At 39.5% G+C, this 20,229-nt stretch overlaps 2 protein-coding genes across 7 annotated transcripts in view; both read left to right on the plus strand.

Moving 5' to 3' along the window:
- The window catches only part of SLC9B2 (solute carrier family 9 member B2), a 58,160-nt gene extending 51,414 nt beyond the window's left edge, over positions 1 to 6,746 (plus strand). For all 4 annotated transcript variants that reach the window (XM_065907028.1, XM_065907030.1, XM_065907029.1 and 1 more), the window contains one exon: positions 2,128 to 6,746. In XM_065907028.1, the coding sequence (XP_065763100.1) occupies positions 2,128 to 2,346 (219 nt within the window). In that variant the 3' untranslated portion in view covers positions 2,347 to 6,746. The remainder of the gene's footprint in view (positions 1 to 2,127) is intronic.
- A 2,283-nt stretch (positions 6,747 to 9,029) lies between these two features.
- Positions 9,030 to 20,229, plus strand: part of SLC9B1 (solute carrier family 9 member B1) — a 74,821-nt gene continuing 63,621 nt past the window's right edge. Inside the window, exons 1-2 of one of the 3 annotated variants that reach the window (XM_065907033.1) lie at positions 9,066 to 9,157; positions 9,509 to 9,703. The gene's annotated coding sequence lies outside the window, so the exon portion shown is untranslated. Of the gene's footprint in view, positions 9,162 to 9,508; positions 9,704 to 20,229 lie in introns of all 3 variants that reach the window. The other 2 variants (XM_065907036.1, XM_065907035.1) reach the window with 2 other exon arrangements.

Genomic DNA, 20,229 nt, shown 5'->3' on the forward strand with positions numbered 1-20,229 from the left:
TGAACCTCCTGACAATCATATGACCCAAAATTTGTGCACTCCAATGAACAAGGCACTAAGCAATAGGTGCTTAAAAGGATTCACCAGGTATTTGGTAGCATACCTGTAATTGCTAATTAAATTAGAACTGTACAGATCATCATTTGTTGCAAATGTAACATATCCTTGATGGTATTGTATATTCTCCAACTAATTACAAGAAATGAGACTTACCTGTTTCATCCTTGATTATTTTGTGATTATTTAAGTGTATAAATTTCTTGTTTCATGAAACAAAATCAGATGTTAATTTAGGAAGCCTTGAGAGATGTGTATGCTGCTCTGGAACAATATGCCAGATTTTATGTGGCTGTGAGGTTAGGGCATTATTCCAGAGAAGTTTTTCTTTCCATCATACATTCATAGTAGTCTGAGACATAAACTTAGTGGCTAAGGATGCTGTGAGGTTAATACAGTACAGTACGTACAGTAGTTTCTCCCTCATAGCGCCTCCCGCCTCCACACTGCCTCTGGTAAATTTAGCAGGTAAAATATCAAAAATAGCCACTCTAGTTGCTTTGGTAGGAAAGATTTGTTTCTAAAGTTAAATTTTGAAGGATGGCACTTTCCCGCTATGAAAACAAGTTTTAAAATAAGGAGAAATTATCTAGGATGTCTTGAATAATGCATGTTCTCCAAGCAATTATTGTATAGAATTTTGCTTTTTCTTCTTTTGCCACTGCACAAGAAACAAGACTTTCTTATATATTTTTTCCATATTAGTGTTCTTTAAACTATTTTTGTCCATGACCCATAAGTATATTTTAGATGACATCTTAGTATACATACAAACCCCCTAAACATACACACACGTACACATTTACACATATAACAGAGAACTGAAAGGGAAATGTATATTGTAATGTGTGCAGTTCTTGCTGAGCATTCATGAGATGTTGAATTAGTTCTGGTACAAGGTGATATACCATAGCAAAGAGCCCTCAAACGCAGGGACTAAATGAGATAGACTTTTATTTCTTTCTAACCAGTGGTCAAGAATGACCATTCCAGAGCTGGCAAGGTAACCGCTGTTCTTGCCATGTGCCTTTCATCCACGAGTCCAGCTTTCACCATTTCCAACCAATGGCAAGGGGGAAATAATAAGGCCCATTTATTTTCAGGGAACAATTAAAAGAAGCATTTATCACTTTCTCTCACCTCTCAGTGGCCAAAACTTAGATATATAGCTACAACTATTTGCAAAGAAGACTGAAAAAAACAAAGTCTCTATTCGAACAGCAATGTGACCAGCTAAAACTCAGCCACTTCTATTATAGAAGGGTAAAGGGGCATTCAGATATTGTCGGCAATTAGTAGTCTCTGCCACTGTGTCTCATCCACACTGATATTTTCTCTTCTGTTGTGTTGTCCTGGAGATCAGCATTGTTGTGTCCTGTGAAATAAGGGGATAACTGGCTTGATTAATATATTTTTCCCTTGTGCACTGATAATATTGCATTTTGTCTCTAAAAATTTTTCATAATACCTTCCAGTAGATAAATTTTAAATAAAACATTTCACCAACTTCTAAGGCAAAAAATTCATCAAATTCCTAATAAGATTAACTTCAAGTTTCAAAAGTGCCTACCACTTTCAAGTTTCTTGATATTTAACAATTAGTTTAGGCTCTGAAGCAATATTCTTATGTTTTTTCATTTAAAACTTCCAATAAATATCACTATCATTTTTTCATCTTATCCTTTCTTAATTCCAAATTCCTAAAGATGAAAGAATGAGATGCCCAGTAACTTTCATCTTTATTCAGGTGGAATTTAGTGTAATCTTGTTATGGTTAATTAATATCCTAAGTCTGTATTTACCTGGTGTTTTGAAATATATCTGCCTGATATTTTTGTAAGTTTGCCTTATGCAAATAGGCACAGATGAATCATCCTTTCCCTTGGCAAGGGCAGGGAGAACTTTCAGATCATTAAAATCAACTGCAGTACATTTTGAAAGAGGACTAAGAGAACTTTCATAGTTGAGCAAAAGAATAAGAGATTTGTTTTTGCAAATGATAACATAATTCACCTTTTTTGTATGTGCTTGTCTTATAATGCTTCCAACTTTACCTTTTAACTTCCATAGGCTGCAATAGGATCTGTGGCTTTGGACACAGCAAGATCACATGGAGAGAAACAGTTAGAAGGATATGGAATGGATGTGTTGACAGTGGCATTTTTGTCCATCCTCATCACAGCCCCAGTTGGAAGCCTACTTATTGGTTTGCTCGGCCCCAGACTTCTCCAGAAAGCTGAACAAAATAAAGATGAAGATGATCAAGGAGAGACGTCTATACAAGTTTAGAGGTGAAAAGAGAGAATGCTGAATACAGCCCTCAGAAGGCTGCTGTCGGTGTCTGCTTTTGTCAACTAGCAGAGGCTAGTTTTATTCGGATGGATATTGACGTATTTAGTGTTTAAGTGTAAATTAATAGAACCAGAGTGTGGCTATTTTTTTTAAACAGCATTTTTAGCTATTACAGGGACGGTGGTAATGTTCTACATCTCCAACCTGCTCCCTTCCTTAATTTTTTTCTTCAAACACCTATTCATCATTATCTCTTAGTTTGTATAGGGACATGTATACTTTGGGCTTCCCTGGTGGCTCAGCGATAAAAAATCTGCCTACAATACAGGAGATGGGGGAATCACAGATTCGATCCCTGGGTCGGGAAGATCCCCTGGAGGAGGGCATGACAACCTACTCTAGTATTCTTCCCTGGGAAATCCCATGGACAGAGGAGCCTGGCAAATTATGGTCCAGGGGTCCCATGGACTGAAGTGATTGAGCACACATAGATACTCTAGTGTACTACCACAATTTAATTTCAGTGTCCTGTTCTGCTAGCCAACAGCTTGCTCTGACTTAGTGTTACCATCACAATTTCATAATTCATGGTCACCTAACCTCGCATGCCTCGAATTGTTTTGGGCCCTTTTTTCTTTTTGTTTTTAAATACCATGACACAATCCCTCATCCATTTCTACCTTCCCTCTTAATCTGCCTCTTCTCCATTTCTACCTCTCTTACCTGTCTTTCTGCGAAGTAGTATAACTGATTGTTCCCACCAAAATTTTTAAAAGTACACAAAGTACTTTAATTGGTTCTTTCTCTGGCACCTGTCCAGGTGTCAAAGATTAACTCCTCTCCCCCAGGTAGCTTCACAGAGCCCCCCCATTTCAGCGGCTCATCTGTTTCCTTCTACCTAAGCAGTGCCCTGACCCAGTCCTTTGTTTTTTGTGGCCCACATTTTCAGGCTCTTCCTGTTCTCTAGGTAAGAGATAGCTAATTTTTAAGTCTATGTCAGCCTCATGAATACCATATTAATCAGGGTAAGGTAAGCTGCTATAATGAAGAAATGAAAAATTAAATACTTAAGTAGAGAAATGCATTTTCCTCTTACAAAACCAGTTGACAGGGTTCCTCTGCTCATGAGGTTTATTCAGAGACCCAGGTCCTTCTATCCTGAGACTCTGCTGTGCCCTAGCTTAGGACAAAAGTCCCCTTTCTAGTCTTCAGGAAGAAGAAAAAAAAAGGAAGCCCAAGACAAGCAATTTATTTTTAGGGAAGTGATCCGGCAGCAGACACATCTCTCCTCTTACATTCTGTTGGTGATAATCACACCCACCCAGCTGAAAAGTATTATCTCTCACTAAACATTCACATTCCTGGGAGATGGAAAGACCAGATTTGAGGACTAGGAGTACTATCATGTTGGGTGTTACCATCATCTAGTAGCATATTCTTGCAGGTTAACAAGGACTATCTAAAAATGTAACTTTAACCAAAAGAATGACTTCCATGGCAGGAGTTTCAGGAATTGTGACATGCCAGTAGAGAAGATAAGAAAGTCTTATCTGCAAAAGTCCCATTTTATCCCACTTAATCAACTGACCATTTCTGCTTTTGTGTATCACTTGTTAAGTTCCTCTACTCTAGATCAGCTCCTGCCTAGTTGTTAGAATAATGTTTAGATAATGTCATTAGATTACCTGAGGTTCTGATTTAATAGAGTCAAACATATGAACAATCTGTAAAAAGGGCTATAAGTGCTCTGACAGAAGTGAGTATAGGGTACACTCACCCTTCATTTAGTTATTAGACTAACATGCCATGAAATAACCTTGTCATCAGACTACTCTTCCAGCCCTTTCCACCATGACTTTCAAGCTGTTCAAAACCAGCTTAATTTTTATTAATCTAACATAATAGGAAGCCAGAGAGTTTTCATTTTTACGTCAGCCTGACTCTGGTTCCTCTATGGGATTGTATTCCCTTAGTGTTTATGTTCTCAACATGGACCAGACTAGTTTATACCAAAGTTCAGAGAGGCGAACTTCCTTGACCAGGTACGCCTTGGTTATAGCACCACAAACTTAATGCTCATCTGGTCCTCTCCTTTCACAGGCTCTGAAACTAGAGTCACCCAACAAATACTTACTAAAACCTTTGGTGACCCAGGCACATCATAAAAACTAATGTTGTTACCTACCATCTTTAAGGATCTGACAGTCTGATTGAGGATAGAGACCATTAAACAAGAGATTGCAAAACAGTGTGATAAGTGCCATGATGCAGAAAGTACAGGGGTGCCAGGGAGCTCCCAGCAGGAGTAACCCATAAATCAGGGGGGAGGTGCACTTTAGGCACAGCCTCCAGAGAAAGTAGGATCTCAGCTAGGATGTGGGGATGATCAGGACTTAGCAGAAGGCATGGGAGACCCAAGGGTGCTGCAGTGAGTGCAGGTTCCCATGTTCACCAGTAACTCTTCTCCATGTAACATAACAGACTTTGAATACTTACTAATACAAAATACAGTTAGTATAAGTAAATAAGAATGTTATCATAAATATTCAAGGACCCAAGGAAGAATTAGAAATGGAAATTCAGAATGTAGAGATAATTGAGAATCCCCAAAAGCGACTGCCAATAGCCTATGCCATTTTCAGAGCACGTGGTGACTTTTTGCCTACCCATCCTCGGTGAGCAGCCACCAACCAAATCTCTGTGGCTCTCTGTCCAGTGGGCGTCCGTGGTGGCTCAGTGAAGAATCTGCCTGCAGTGCAGGAGACCCAGGTTCCATCCCTTGGTCAGGAACATTCCCTGGAATAGGAAATGGCAACCCACTCCAGTACTCTTGCCTGGAGAATCCCATTGGATAGAGGGGCCTGGCAGGCTACAGTCCATGCGGTCACAAAGAGTTGGACAGGACTGAATGGCTAACACTTTCACTTTCTCTGCCCGGTGTTGGTCTCTGCAGGACTCACCGTGAAGTCTCAGGTTTGTTTTGTCACCGCAAAGTAAGCCACAGCTCTTTTCTTGGTTGGTAAACTCAGAGTTAACTTGATACAGAATGTTGACTCAAGCCAATCAAACTTACCCCACCCCACCACAGATAGAAACCATTGCTCCAACCTCTGGGTGAGTGAAAGGTGTATCATATACATGCTCCTATCAGAGTACTTATAGTCCTTTTTTCAGTTTGTTTATGGGTTTGTTGCCTATTAAATTAACCCCTGAGGGGTGGGGGCCTTATCTTGGTCATCTGTGAATCCTCAGCAATTTTTACAGGGCATGGAGCAGGGTGGGCATTTAGTAAATGGTTATGAACTGAATCAGTGAGGAGATTCTCTTTCAGTATCAGAAAACTACCTGCCACATAACAGTTTAGATTTTAGTCCACTTAGCGCATCTGAGCTGCTCAGGCTACTACAACAAAATAGACTGAGTGGCTTAAACAACCAATATTTATCTTCTCACAGTTCTGAGGCTGGACATCAAAGCTGAGAGTTGCCAGCAGTGATCAGGTTCTGATGAGAGCTCTGTTTCTGGCGGGCTAATAGCCTCCTCGTCGGGTTCTCACTGGGTGCTGGGAGGAGGGGGCTCATGAGGGCATGGGAATGGAGGAGAATATGCAAGCGCCCTGTTGTCTCCTCTAGTAAGTCACTAATCCCACCATGAAGGCACTAGCCTCATGACCTCATCTAGTATAATTACCTCTCAGATTCCCCATGTCCAAACACCATCACACTGAGGGGGTTATGGCTTCAGCTTATGAATTTAGTTGGGGGACAGAATTCAGTACACATCAAGGGCTTCATACTTCCAAGGACAGCGCCAAGCGAACACTGTAAACTCGTGCCCTTCAACACCCTTTTTTTTTCCTAAGGTGGGTGCCATCAGTCTCTCCTCTGAGAAGTGCTTGTTACCCTTTAGGCAGACTGATTAGGTTTCTGCTTTTTAAGTTATTTTCACCTTTCCTTGTTTTCCTTTCTGGTATTAACTCCATGTAACAGGGACTGGACTTGAGTGTTCTCAAAATGTCCTCAATCATATGTTTGCAAATGATCTCGGCCATTACATTCTTTAAAAATAGTATTGATTACTTTTGTCTGATTAAAAAATAATACATTTTCATTGCAGAAAATCTAGAACCCAGAAAAGCACAAGAAAGAAAAATGAAACTACTGTTAATGCTAACACCCATTTTATTTTGATTCTTTTAAATTTTACTTTTGCAGTCTGGGGGATGTCTTATTTTCAGAATGATACCTCATCCACTGAATTAGTTGGGTGAAAAGCAATATAAATATATTTGACTTCTGTGAAGATATATAAATTGAAGATTTTTTGTTGTATATAATGAATGCTAAGCCTTCCAAAAATTACTTATTCACCCTGTAATATTCAAATATTAATTTTTCAATGAATAAAACAGACAAATCCCTGCCTTTAGGGAGTTTATGTTATAAAATCCATTCATTCATTCACTCAAAATATACTTGTAACTTGCCTACTGTGTGTCAATTTTGCTAGGTCCTGGGGAATACAGTGATGAAGAATATATTCAAGATGGAACTTGAATTCTAGTGGGAGACTGACTCTAATACTTGCCTTCAGAAAGCTTTCAAGCTTTCAAGGAAGCAAGATGTGTACAAATAGCTGTAATCCAAATGAATGATTCAAAACTGTTCTCAGTGAGGAAAACTTCTTAAAGGTGATATGTGAACTGGATCTAGAAGAGTGGACATGATTTGGATTGATGAGTTGATATTAGGGAGTAAGACAAAGAAAGGAACAGCTAGGTAGAGGGCTGGTATATTATCGAAGTGCAAAAACAGTAACGCCCGGGGTTCAGTAAATGACTGACAATTAAGGTTAATAAAGAGAAGAAGTGAGAAGAAGACTGGAAAAGAAAGCTGGCGCTTAAATCATACCAAATTGATCATTGGCCAAATTTCTATTTTTATTGAAGTGCTTTCAGAAGTACAGAGCTATTGATATAGACGATATCTTTGAAAGTACTTTCACATCAAACTTAGGGAATACTGCTATCATGATTAAGGTTCTCTTTGTTCCTCAAAAGTTTTTTTTTGTTGTTTTGCTTTTAATGGCATTGTTGTAAATATTACCAATTCAGTTATTTTTAACTTATCCTTGATTTTTTTTCTTACCAAAAAGGCTTCAGATGTTTCTTTAAAGTGATTATTATTAAATTTTTATTATATTGTCTTTAAGTAAATGAAGGACATTATTTTTGAAACCTGTCAGAACATTATATTTCTATATGAATAATTTATGTAGTTTTGTGTAACAGATGGGAACTGCTTCCTGCCATTTTGGGAACAAGTGATATCACATGTTTTAGTTGACTAAAATTAAATACGGCCTGAATCCTCTGAACCTGGTGAGAACTCCAAAACTATTTGTTGATATGCCTCCCATTTTCCTTCAATAAACCCTAAAGCACTTGAACTCCAGCAGCCCATGGCATCTGAGGCTTAGCGCAGTGTCTCGGAGGCAAGCAGGCTCCTCTCAAAGGTCCTTCTTCCCAGCTTTACCGTTTGTTCTTCATCCCAGTAACCTTGGGAATATTCTTGCTTTTTCTTTCCTACCATGAGAACAAAGCATTTCCCTAACCCTATAATCACAAAAGACCTTGTCGACTCTTATAAAACAAGGAAGAAAATAACTTTCAGTCCGATTTTCTGACTTTCAGAAAACAGAAAATGAGCTACCTATACCATGCTGAAGATAGGAAGGAGTTACAATAAAAGAATTTGTTAGTCATCCAAAAAAGAGTTGTGATTTGAATAAAATCTTAAATGATAAATAAGGGGTAAAGGAACACTCCCCATAGACTGAATGACTTAAGAAAAAACATGGAGGCAAAAAGGAATTTGTGTGTGAGTGTGTGCAGAAGAAAAAGTCGTTTGGAGTATCAAAGAGGGGAAAAATAGGAAAGGTGAGTTTGTCTTTCTAAGAAGTTTGGACTTTCTGTAATTTGTCTTTGTCTATGTTGTAGGAAGCTTGGGGACTCCAGAGAGGGAACTTTAAGACCACCTTTGGCACTGAGAACCCAAACTTTCTGGGCCCATCTTCAAGAGCAGTTCTGCTTCTGTTTGTTTCATATGAAGGTTTCCACATAAGATTTCATGGGGGGTGGCGGGCGCGGGTTGCCGGGGCGGGGAGACAAGCAAAGGTTTTACACTGATAATAGGATATTGAATGTTTACTTTGTATTAAGCTCTGCTCCAGACACTTGCCACGCATCAATATATTCTCACACCACCACCACATCCTTTACAGAGAAGAAAAACCCAAAGCTCAGAGAGATTATATATCTGCCTGTGGTCCCAAAGCTACAGAGTGACAGTGCTGAGCTTTGAGCGCAGTCCTAACCCCAGAAACTGCTCCTTTTCAGGCTGTACTAAAATTGACGTAAAGGGAAACACCTTCTAAAGTTTTGACAAGTTACTTCCGGCACATACATCCCCTGGCGGTCCTTTTTGGCTAAGCGGCCCTCTGAGGTCAACTGCATCTCCGGACTTGTACAACACAATAAGTCAATACTCTGAAGAGACGTGGAACGGGCAGAATAAACTGAAAACATCCCAGGCGGTTCCAGAGGGAAACCTCCGGCTCCGAAGGATGGGGCGACCATGACGCCAATTAAACGCGTCATCTCGGCGCGCAGTCGGCAGCCCCGCCCCTCGCCATTAGCCCCGCCCACACTCGCGTCCCCCGGCGTTTGCCTCAGGGCTGCGCGTGGGCCCGGCGGCGGTTGCTTGCTCCCCGTGTCGCTCCCCGGGCAGCGGGAGCTGCTGTAGCGATTGTAGGTACAACCCATTTGTCTTTACTCTCCCTTTCGGCACTAGTCCCTCGTTTCTCGCGGTCTTTCCCCTCCCGTGGCGCCCAGGAGCGCCTTCCCTTCCCCTTCGCTCTAAGGAGCGTTCGTCTGCTCCTTTGCCGGGCTCTGGGGAAGCAGCCACAGATGTTTATTTCTTCTCTCGTCTCTCTGACTCGTTTCTTTGCTCCCTCACCCCACGTGTCTCTTCTTTATTCTCTCCGTTCCTCTTCCATTTCTTTCTCTCATTTTACAGAGTACTCACAAATAAGAAAGAAGAGGTTTGTCAGTCAAGAGTGACAGAAAAAATTATTTTATTAAGCGCAGATTCTCGTACAGGTGGTGAATATCTGCAAATGAACGTTCGCAAGCTCCTGTGATTGGGGGTGTGCTCCAGGATTGGTTGCTGATACTGGAAGGCTCACCTCCCTCCTCCCGCGCCCCTCACCCCCGCCTGTTTCTGTCGGCTTTGATCGCCGTGGACAAGCCCTTCAGATCAGTGCTTCTGAAGGATTGAGGGCTCTTGTTGCACAGGTACCATGTGTCAGGCGTATCGTATAGGAATCCTTGTGAGAGGCCTGCGCCTGGTCCCCGACGCCTCTCTCTGTGTGTCCTGTAGTCTATAAGAGATCAGATGGGATGATGGAGAGGAAAGATTGGCTTGGGTCGCACCGAGAGAGGTCGGACCCCACTAAATAATTTTCCATAAGAATAAACAGTATTGTTATTTGTGCAACAGAAGTGTGGGAAATTAACACGTTACTCTCACACGTAAAGAATTCAAGCCCCAGACGTTTTGGTCACTGTACCTCTGAAATGGATATTCATATTTACTACCTTCTGTGAGTACTAGAATTTATACCGCTGGTTTTGTCAGTTGACTCTCTAGTTTTAACTCCTGCCCAATACCAGAGAAAAGAACAGAGGCAGGTGCAGTAATAGCAATATATAAAGTAACATTTTTATTGCACATCCCATTTGTACTTTATTTTCATACTCATCCAGTTTATACAACCTGTGAGATAAAGTTGGTTAACAAAGCTCCATTTTACTGAAGAGGGAACTAAACACTCAGATTAGGCAGTCCCTGGAACATAGTACTTCCCTGTCCCTGGAACATAGGCTTCACTGGAGGCTCAGACGGTAAAGAATCTGCGTACAAAGTGGGAGACCGGGATTCCATCCCTGGATTGGGAAGATCACCAGGAGTAGGGCACCGCAACCCACTTCAGTATTCTTTCTTGGAAAATCCCATGAACAGAGGAGCCTGGCGGGCTACAGCCCATGGGGTCACAAAGAGTCGGACACCATTGAGCAATTAATCACAGCATACTGGAACATAGTATGATATACAGTAAATACATTCAGTAAATACTTTAAAAGGGGTCAATGGGTGAGATTTTCAAGGAGCCACGCCGTATTTACTTTTGTATTCTCTAGACCCAGAGCTAAGTCTAGTAATAGTAAGCCCACAAATATAAGTTAGAGAGGTCGAGTGACTTGCTCAGGTCATTTGCTCAAGTGGAGTGACTTGCTGAGATATTTTTAGGGGGCTTGCCAGGCATTGTGAATATCATGGTTAAAAAAGACTGGCAAGATTCCTGACTCATGGAACTTACATTTTAATGAAGGTAGAAAATAAACAGATAAACAATATTTATATAAGGAAACTTGGATAATGGCAAGTGCAGTGAAGAAGTAAAACAGTGTGAAGTGAGAGGACCTAAGGGAGCAGTTACTTTAGATTGATTGGTTAGGGAAGGCCTCTCTGAAGAGTTGACATTTGTGCTGAGACCTCAGTGACATAAAAAAGCCAGCCATGGAAATACTGGGGATCAGAATGTTGCAGGTAAAAGAAACTACAATTGCAAAAACCCAAGGTAGGAAATAGCTTGACTCTTTCAAAGAGCATCATTAAGAATGCTGTAGCTGGAAGGTAGGAAAAGTGGAACAAGATGAGCTTGGAGGTGAACAAGGAGAGATAGGCAGGGGCCCAAGCATGTAAGGCTTTGAGTTGGTCATGGGGATCTACCCATGGAATAAGCTAAGAATTTATTTATTAAAAGTGTGATGAGAAACCAATAGGGAGTTTTTTTGGTAGGGAGTAATATAATCTGATTTATTGTATAAAGGTTTGTTCCACCTGTTATGTCGTGAATGGGCCACAGGGGATGGGCAGCAAGAGTAGGAGCACAGTGTGGTAATCCAGGAAGGAATGACCATAGTTTTGGCTAATGTGGTATAAACATGTTTGGGTGTGAGATATATACGGTGGCAGAACCTACAGACTTGATGATGTTTTAAATATAGGAGTGAGAGAAGCTTCTGGGTTTTTGTCTTGAGCTTTAATGGATGGTTTTGCCATTTACCAAAGAATCTGCCTACAATGCAGGAGACCTGGGTTCAATCCCTGAGTCAGGAAGATCCCCTCCCTGGAGAAGGGAATGCCACTCCTGTATTCTTGCCTGGAAAATGCCATGGAGAGAGGAACCTGGTGGGCTACAGTCCATGGGGTTGCAAATAATCAGACATGACTGAGCAACTAACACTTTTCAATTTACCAAATAGTAAAGACTTGGGAAGAAATTACATAGGGGGGAGTATTTTTATTTTGCTCACCTTACATTTGATCTGCTTATTAAAAATATAAAGTAAGTTCTGAGTTTTGAGTTCTGTATATGGGACCAAAGATAGAAAGTTGAGAGACATCAGTATGTATCAATAGATAAAACTACCTAGGGAAAGTGTGTTCATAGAGAGCATTCCAGTGATTAGAGGTAAAACAGAGGAGAAGAAGCAAGCAAAGGAGATGAAGAAGGAGTAGGCAGTGAGATAGGAAGAAAACCCGAAGCATGTGGTGACTTGAAAAGCCAAGATGACAAAGCATGGCTAATGGTACTGACATATGCTGAGAGGTAATGTAAAATAAATGACTGCTGAGTTTTAATAAGCACAATAAAGAGTATGTGTGATGTGAAGAAATGGACGTGGATATCTCAAGGTATGTCACTATGAAGAAGAACTGAGAAATGGAATATGTGGGGTCGAAGCAGAATTCTTAAACATGGGGATGCTTAAGTATGTTTTTAAGCTAATGGGAGTGATCCAGTGTAGAGGGAGAAAATATTGTACAAGAGAGAAAATGTATATCTTAAAAGTGGAGTCTCTGAGAAAGTGAGAGGGAATTGAATCCAGGGAATGTGTAGAAATGTTGACCTAGGAACATGAACATAAAACATAATGGAAGAAAGGCAGCGAGTATAGATAGAGATGCAGATACATGGGTGGATTCAGTGATCAGAAGATGAGTTTCTGCTTGAAGTTAATTAGTAGGAGAAGGAACATTTGGATGAAAGTTTTTAAGAGGTGAAGAGAAGATATAAAAATAGTCATTTTGAACACAGAAGTCGTCATACTTGTCTTAGTTTGTTCAGGATGCTATAAGAACAACAAAAAATACAGTCTGGTTGTCTTACAAACAGATTTTTTTTCTCACTGTTCTAGATGCTGAGAGGTCCAAGATCAAGGTGCCAGCAGATTTAGTGTCTGGTGAAGGCTCAATTCTTGGTTCATATGTGTCTGAAAAAGGCAAGGGAGTTCTCTGGGTCTTTTTTATAGATTGCATTCTCTGGGTCTCTTTTTATGATTGCATTCATGTGTGCTCTGCCGTCATGAACTAATCACCTCCCAAAGGCCCACCTCTTAATACCACCATCACATTGGGGGTTAGGATTTCTACATCTGGATTTTGAGGAGATACAAATATTCAGTCTGTAGCAATACTAGAGAAGCATAGTAGCATAGCTGGGCAGAATTGAGTGGTCATTTGATGTTTGTGGCCTTGTGAGTGTGTTGCTGAGATAGGGTGGGAAAAGGCTCATAGGAGCCAAGGAGATCAAGAAACTGAAAGATGAGAGTGGTGGGTGGGCAGACTGCCTGAGTGTCGGTAGATAGGTTAGTAGCTGACCTAGTCCTTGAGCCCAGATATCCTGCCTTAGCATAACTTGGTACCATTTTACTGAGAAATGATTCAAATTGTTACTGTTTTGTGCCACCTACACTTCCAATTAACATTTTCTCAAAAATTGTGGCCTGGTATTTTTTTGTTCCATATGTCTAAATTCTAGACTTTCAATGACTGATATTTCTAACTCTTGTCCCTTTAATATTTACTTGTTAAATTTTTTGGCTTGTTTATCTGTCTGTGTGTGTATTTTGTTTTTGTTTTAGATCAGATTTATTATCATTTATATATCATACTATTCATAACCTATTTGTTTATTTAAAGTATACATTTCAGTGCTTTTGGTGTATTCACAGATATGAATAACTATTGCTGTGGTTTTGGAACATTTTCATCACCTTAAAAAGAAATGCCATGCCTTGTTGCTAAAATCTTTGTGTCCTCCCCATTCCTAACCCTATGCAACTACTAATCTACTTTCTGTCTCTGTAGATTTCCCTGTTATATACTTTCACATAAATAGATAGTATGTAATCTTTTGTGATTGGCTTTTTTCATTTAGTATTATGTTTTCAAGGTTTATCATAGCATGTATTTTTAATGGCTGGATAATATTCTGTTGTGTAGGTGTACCACATTTAGCTTATACATTCATCTGCTGATGAATATTTGGGTTGATCTGCCTTTTGGTTGTTATTAGTAATGCTGCTATAAATATTTGTTTATAGGTTTCTGTGTGGACATATGTAATCTTGAGAATATACCTAAGAGTAAAATTGCTAGGTCATCTGGTAACTATGTTAAATCATTTCAGAAACTGCCAGATTGTTTTCCAAAGTGACTGTATCATTTAACATTATCACCAGCAGTAGAGGAGGATCCTATTTCTCCAAATCATTGTCAACACTTGTTATCTGACTTTTATTTTAGAGAGGTATAGCTGATATATGATATTATATAAGCTTCAGGTGTACAACATAGGATTCACAATTTTTTAAAGTTATACTCCTTTTATAACTATTATAATATATTGGCTATATTCCCTGTGCTGTACAATATATCATTGTAGCTTGTTTGTTTTATACATAATAGTTTGTACCTCTTAATCTCCTACCCCTATATTGCCCCTCCCTCTTCCCTCTCACCATTGGTAACCACTGGTCTGTTCTCTATACCTGTCTGTTTCTTTTTTGTTATATTCATTAGTTTGTTTTAGAGTTCACTTATAAGTGAAATCATACAATATTTATCTTTGTTTTTTAAAACATTCCCATGCATATGTGTTTATTAAAGTACAAAAGCCAACATTTTAGATGCTAAAGGGAAGATGAAGGAGGAGATTTAGAACTCCTGTTTATAGAGCTGAGATGGCCAGTAACAGGAAGACCTAATCTGTAGTCCTTCTAATAACAATAATAATAATAATATCATCTGGATACTTCTTTACATTTTGTTATGCTTTCATTTTCTCTTATCTCATTTGAATTTATAACTACCTTTTTCAGATAAGAAAACTGAGGCTTAGAGAGATTAAGGATCTTGACAAAGGACACATACTCAGAAAGTAGCGGAACTATTAACCATGGTGTTCTGACAATAAGTCCCATATCTTTCATTGTAGCAGTTTGCTTTTTCAGTTTTTACACTCCATTATATACAAAGTGATAGCAAAGAAAAACTCTGCTAAGTAGAAACTCATGGTTGCCTGGGAGTCCTCATACAATGTGAAAACATTTTGTATGTGTTTAAAATCCAACAGTTAATGGGATTAGATACTTATCCACCATCTATTATGTTAGGTAATTCAAAGAACTCAGAAATGATTATGAAATCAGCACTGATTCAGTATACCAAGAAAATAGGTGAAAATGCGAGTCTCTGAGAAGCATTTCTTGGATCCCATGTATCAAACGTGGAGAAGGAAATGGCAACCCACTCCAGTAGTCTTGCCTGAAGAATCCCATAGACAGAGGAGCCTGGCATGCTATAGCCCATGGGGTCGCAAGAGTCAGACACGACTTAGCAACTAAACCACCACCACCATATATCGTATGTGCTTCCACAATACCCTGGTGCTGCTGCTGCTGCTAAGTCACTTCAGTCATGTCCGACCCTGTGTGACCCCATAGACAGCAGCCCACCAGGCTCCTCTGCCCACGGGATTCTCCAGGCAAGAATACTGGAATGGGTTGCCATTTCCTTCTCTGCCACAATACCCTATACTGACTAAATTCTATATAAGGACGAATACAGTACCAGTTACTTAGTGTACTCTCAATGTTTATTAAGTAAAAAATTGATGGTAATCAAACATGCAGTTACCATACTGGGGTGGATCCTGCCATAAGAATGCAGACCAAAGAGAGCTTCTACAAGAAAAACTTCTTAAACTATGTAGAATTAGCTAGGCCAAAAGCTGGGGTGTGGAGTGAGAAGGCAACATATAAAATTGATAAAGTCTTGAAGATGTAAAGCATGACCACTTTGAAGAACTACAGTTTAGTATGGTTGAAGTTTAGAATGCTAAGTGAAGAATAAGGAGATACACAAGGACAAAGTTAGCTGTTTTAACAGAGGGCTCTGTAAGCTGAGTTTGAGGAGTCTAGATGTTTTTCTTCTATGGGAAGCTATTCAAGAATATTAAGCAGGTCATTCTACATTTTAGAAGATTACTCTGCATTATGAAAATTACAGTAGGGAGGACCAAGGCTAGAAAAATGGGGAAAACCATTGGAAAGGCCATGATGGTGTTTAGGGAGAAAGGTGCTTATGGCCTGGACTGTGGTAGTGGCAATTTACATGGAGAAAAGTGGAAAATTTTTTAAAAATATTTAGGAGCTTGTGTTATGATTTAGTAACTCACTGAATGTTGGCAGAAAAGGAGAAGTGGGGATAAGGAATGACTCCTCAGTTCCTCACTTGAGCAACTAGGTAGATGGTAGCTTTACTCCGAGATAGTAAATTTTCTGAAGAAGGAATAGATTTGGGGAATGGTCTTGAGTTCAGTTGTGCATAGACTGAGCTTAAAATACTTATAAAGGTGATCAAGTAGAGATATTCAATATTTTGGTAAATATACCAGACAGAATCTCAGGGGGGCTTCTCTAGACCAGACTCATCAGCTTACTGGTCATAATTGGAGCAATTGGGAGTAAAGTAAATTTCTTAAAAAATAGAGTGATAGGAAAAAAGGGCATAAGGCATAATCAAAAGGAACTTCCACATTTAAGGGATAGATAGAGGAAAAGAAGGTTGGAAAGAAGCCCAAGGATAAACAACTAGAGAGATAGGGGGAAGGTAAAGAAGTGACCAAATGATGTGAGAGTTCAAAAGAGTAGATGACTTCCAGTTTTGGGTGTACCTTGCAAGAAGCTTTTCTTGGAATAACCCTTAAGCAACAGATAAAATTTGCAAAAACAAGATGCAATAGGAAGGTATTCCAAGCAAATAAAAGTAAACAATGCATAGAAGAGCAGTTAACAGTTTGCCTTACGTGTGGGGTCAAAATAGCTACAGAGAAAACAGACAAGATGGTTTGATTCCATGTTGTGAAAAACCTTGGATTCTGAGTTAAGTTGTTAGTAACTATTCTATAGGTGAGAAAAACCATTGTGTTTGGTACTAAGAAAAAGACAAGAATATAAAACATACTCTGAATTCTGGAATACCTTGCCATTTTATTGTGGAGACAAGATCTAGGCACCTTAAAAGAATAAAAATTCAAGATAATATCTGATTAGTGAGAACTAAATACCATAGAAATTTTAATAGTGGCAGAGTCCATTTGAATTGGAGTAGTAGTGTCCAGATTTGTATTGTCCTTATTAAACAGTAATGCTAGCTAGTCATTATCTTAAAAAAAACAACTGATCTCGATTGATTGCTCCTTATAAAAGGTAGTCTCAATAAATATAACTTTTAAATTCATTTGTTCAGAAAGAATTATACTGTTACTTGTTTTCACTTGATGATCTTGATGTAAACTCAGAAAGATTTCTGTCTGAAAGGCAGCAGTAGTTCCAGAGATCCTAAAGGCATACATACAAACCCAGACATTGACATATATACTTTATCTAATGTTCATTTAACAAATATATGTGTCAGTAATGTTTAGTAGCTAAGGGCATGGACTATACACTGAAGCACATCTGAACTCAACTGTCGTCCTGCCATTCTCGAAGGGAAAAAGTTCAAATCTCCCTTAAAATAGTTAATGTTTAACTCTGTATACATTATGACTTTTTGAAGAAATTTTCTTCAAATGTTTGTGTCCAATTAATGCACCTGTCAAATTTAATTGATGTTTCTTAAATCTGTAGGGACAAGAGATGAGGAAAGGTTTCAGGTGTTTAGCTAAGTCACAAAATGAATCACCCACATTTAGAAGGGTCTTCCCTGATGGCTCAGATGGTAAAGAATCTGCCTGCAATGCAGGAGACTCAATTGGCCATAAACTTTTGCTAAATAATGTGTATAGTCACTAGATGTCACTATTGTTCAACATTGCTCCAAAAGAATAAACCCAAAGTACATTATACACTACAGGAACACACACCAAGAGAAAGACAAGAAGTTGTTTCTATTAAGTGACAGAAGACTAATATGTGTGTGTGTGTGGGTGTGTGTGTGTGTGTACACACACATGATGTTTATATAAGACATGAATTTCCCAAGCAGCATGTATTGATATTCTCTCACGATGTTTGTTTTGCAGTAGGTCCACAAGGGAATAGAAAGTGAAAGAAAAGTGAAAGTGAAGTCGCTCAGTTGTGTCCAACTCTTTGCGACCCAGTGAGCTGTAGCCTACCAGGCTCCTCCATCCATGGGATTCTCCAGGCAAGAATATTGGAGTGGGTTCCATCTCCTTCTCCAGGGGATCTTCCCAGCCCACGGATCGAATCCAGGTCTCTTGCATTGCAGGCAGATGCTTTACTCTCTGAGTCATCAGGGAAACCCAAGGGAATAGAAGCATACACTTAAAACTGATAAAGGCATTAGATTATCTAACATCCTTCCACCCTACCCCATTGTATAGGTTTGGAATTGAAGTACAGGAAGATGAAGAGTCAGGAAATTTACTCCATATTAACAGATTAAAATAAATAAAACAGATTTACTCCATAGCAGAGTAAAAGCAGAGAACTTAGATTGCCCAGCTCTTTTTATAGTACAAGTTTTTATAGTACAAGCTGTGTCCATTATTTATATGTACAATCAAAGAGACATTGTAGTAAAAACAGGTGAAAACAGAACTTCTTAATCAATCAAAATTTTCTACAACTTTAAAAGCAAAGCTTAGTAATATGATGATAGTATATACTTCTAATAAAAATTATCAATTGAATAACCATACTTTTGCTATGAGCTGTAAAAACATCTCACTTTATCCCCCATTAGCAAGATATATAGTTGGTATGTATTTATACTGTACCTCATTCCAAAAGGGATTTTAAGAAACCTTCAATAAATACAGCATAATTTTTTTGAATACTGAGGTGATTAGAAATATAACATACTGGAATAAAATTACGACGAAGTCTTTTTTTTTAATATAAATACAATCTGGGGGCAATATTTATTAATTAAAACTATGTCTTATAGTTTACAAAGAAGCTAATTAACAACGAAGGTACAATTGACCTTAGAATCCTCAGTGAGAGCGAAGCTTCACGTCTTCAGGATGCTGAAATGCTCGCCAGGCAAGGAGGCAGCGGCTGCGGACACCGGCTCAGGCACACGCCCGCTGACGGTGCAGGACTCGGGAACTGAAGTCATCTTTTAGTTTACAAAAAGCATGATGCCCAGTAAACTTAAATTTGGATGGTTTAGTTGCTCAGTTGTGTCCTACTCTGTGACCCCATGGACCATAGCCCGCCAGGCTGCTGTGCCCATGGGATTTCCCAGGCAGGAATACCGAAGTGGGTTGCCGTTTACTTCTCCAGGGGATACGCCCAACCCAGGGATTGAACCTGTGTCTCCTGCATTGCAGGCAGATTCTTTGTCCTAAATTTGGATAATTGTTCCCAAATTTGATACTGCTTTCTCTAGCTGTGAGCACAAAGTAAGAAAAGTATATAGTACTATACCCATTAAAAGATGGCAGAAGATTGTAGGTCATACAAGTAGCATATTTATGATTTCAAATCCCTAATTTCTTGCATTATGCCAACTATCCAGATACACAGTGAGAGCATTCCTATTCTAGATATTCAGTGCGAGTACTCCTGTCATCAGACCAAGCTTGGATCTGTTCACATGATATGTGGTAAATCCAATCTACTGACACAGCCTTGTGGTGAAAGAAAGTACAGTTTATTGCAAGGCACCAAGCAAGGAGGACAGGTATCTAATGCTCAAGAGACCCAAACCCCTTGATGGCTATCAGGGAAGGGTGAGGTAATGGTCAATGGTACATAGTCAGCTTATGTACATCCTTCTGATTGGTTGGTGATGAGGTAACAGGGTGGTATTTTGGGAGTCAGCATCATCAATCTTGTTCCAGTCAGTCTGGGTCTGTGAACTTGTGGGCAGCATGCCGTTAAGTTCTTTTACCTGGTAGTGGGTTTGATGCTGGTGGTTTACTTACTAAGTCATGTCCGAATCTTTGCAACCTCATGGACTGTAGCCCACCAAGCTCCTCTGTCCATGGGATTTCCCAGGCAAGAATTCTGGAGTGGGTTGCCATTTCTCCAATCCTGGAGTGGGTTTAGTATCTGCAAAACACCTCAAGGATATGGCTCAGAATATTGTCTGTAGCCTTTGAGGAAGAACTAAGGGTCTTTTACTTTGTTTTATCGCTAAACTATTATTACTTTATCTTGCTTGACTGTTTTCCTCTGTTTCTGTATTTTCTCACTTCTGTGATTAAGTATGCTCTTTGGAACTTGCTGAGGGCCTAGGAGGCTAAAGCTTTTCTGCAATCAAGGAGTGGAGGACATGATGCTGGGTGGTTTGTGCCTGGAAAGGCCTGGCAGGGTCCCACCTGGTTTCACTCCTAACAGAAGACGTTGACTGTAACCATCAGACACTTGGATTACCACAGTTACTTCTGCATTATACAACAAGGCTTTTGCTTATATCAAGTTTATTTCAGATA

Source organism: Muntiacus reevesi, chromosome 16, assembly GCF_963930625.1.
Source record: "Muntiacus reevesi chromosome 16, mMunRee1.1, whole genome shotgun sequence".
NCBI lineage: Eukaryota > Metazoa > Chordata > Mammalia > Artiodactyla > Cervidae > Muntiacus > Muntiacus reevesi.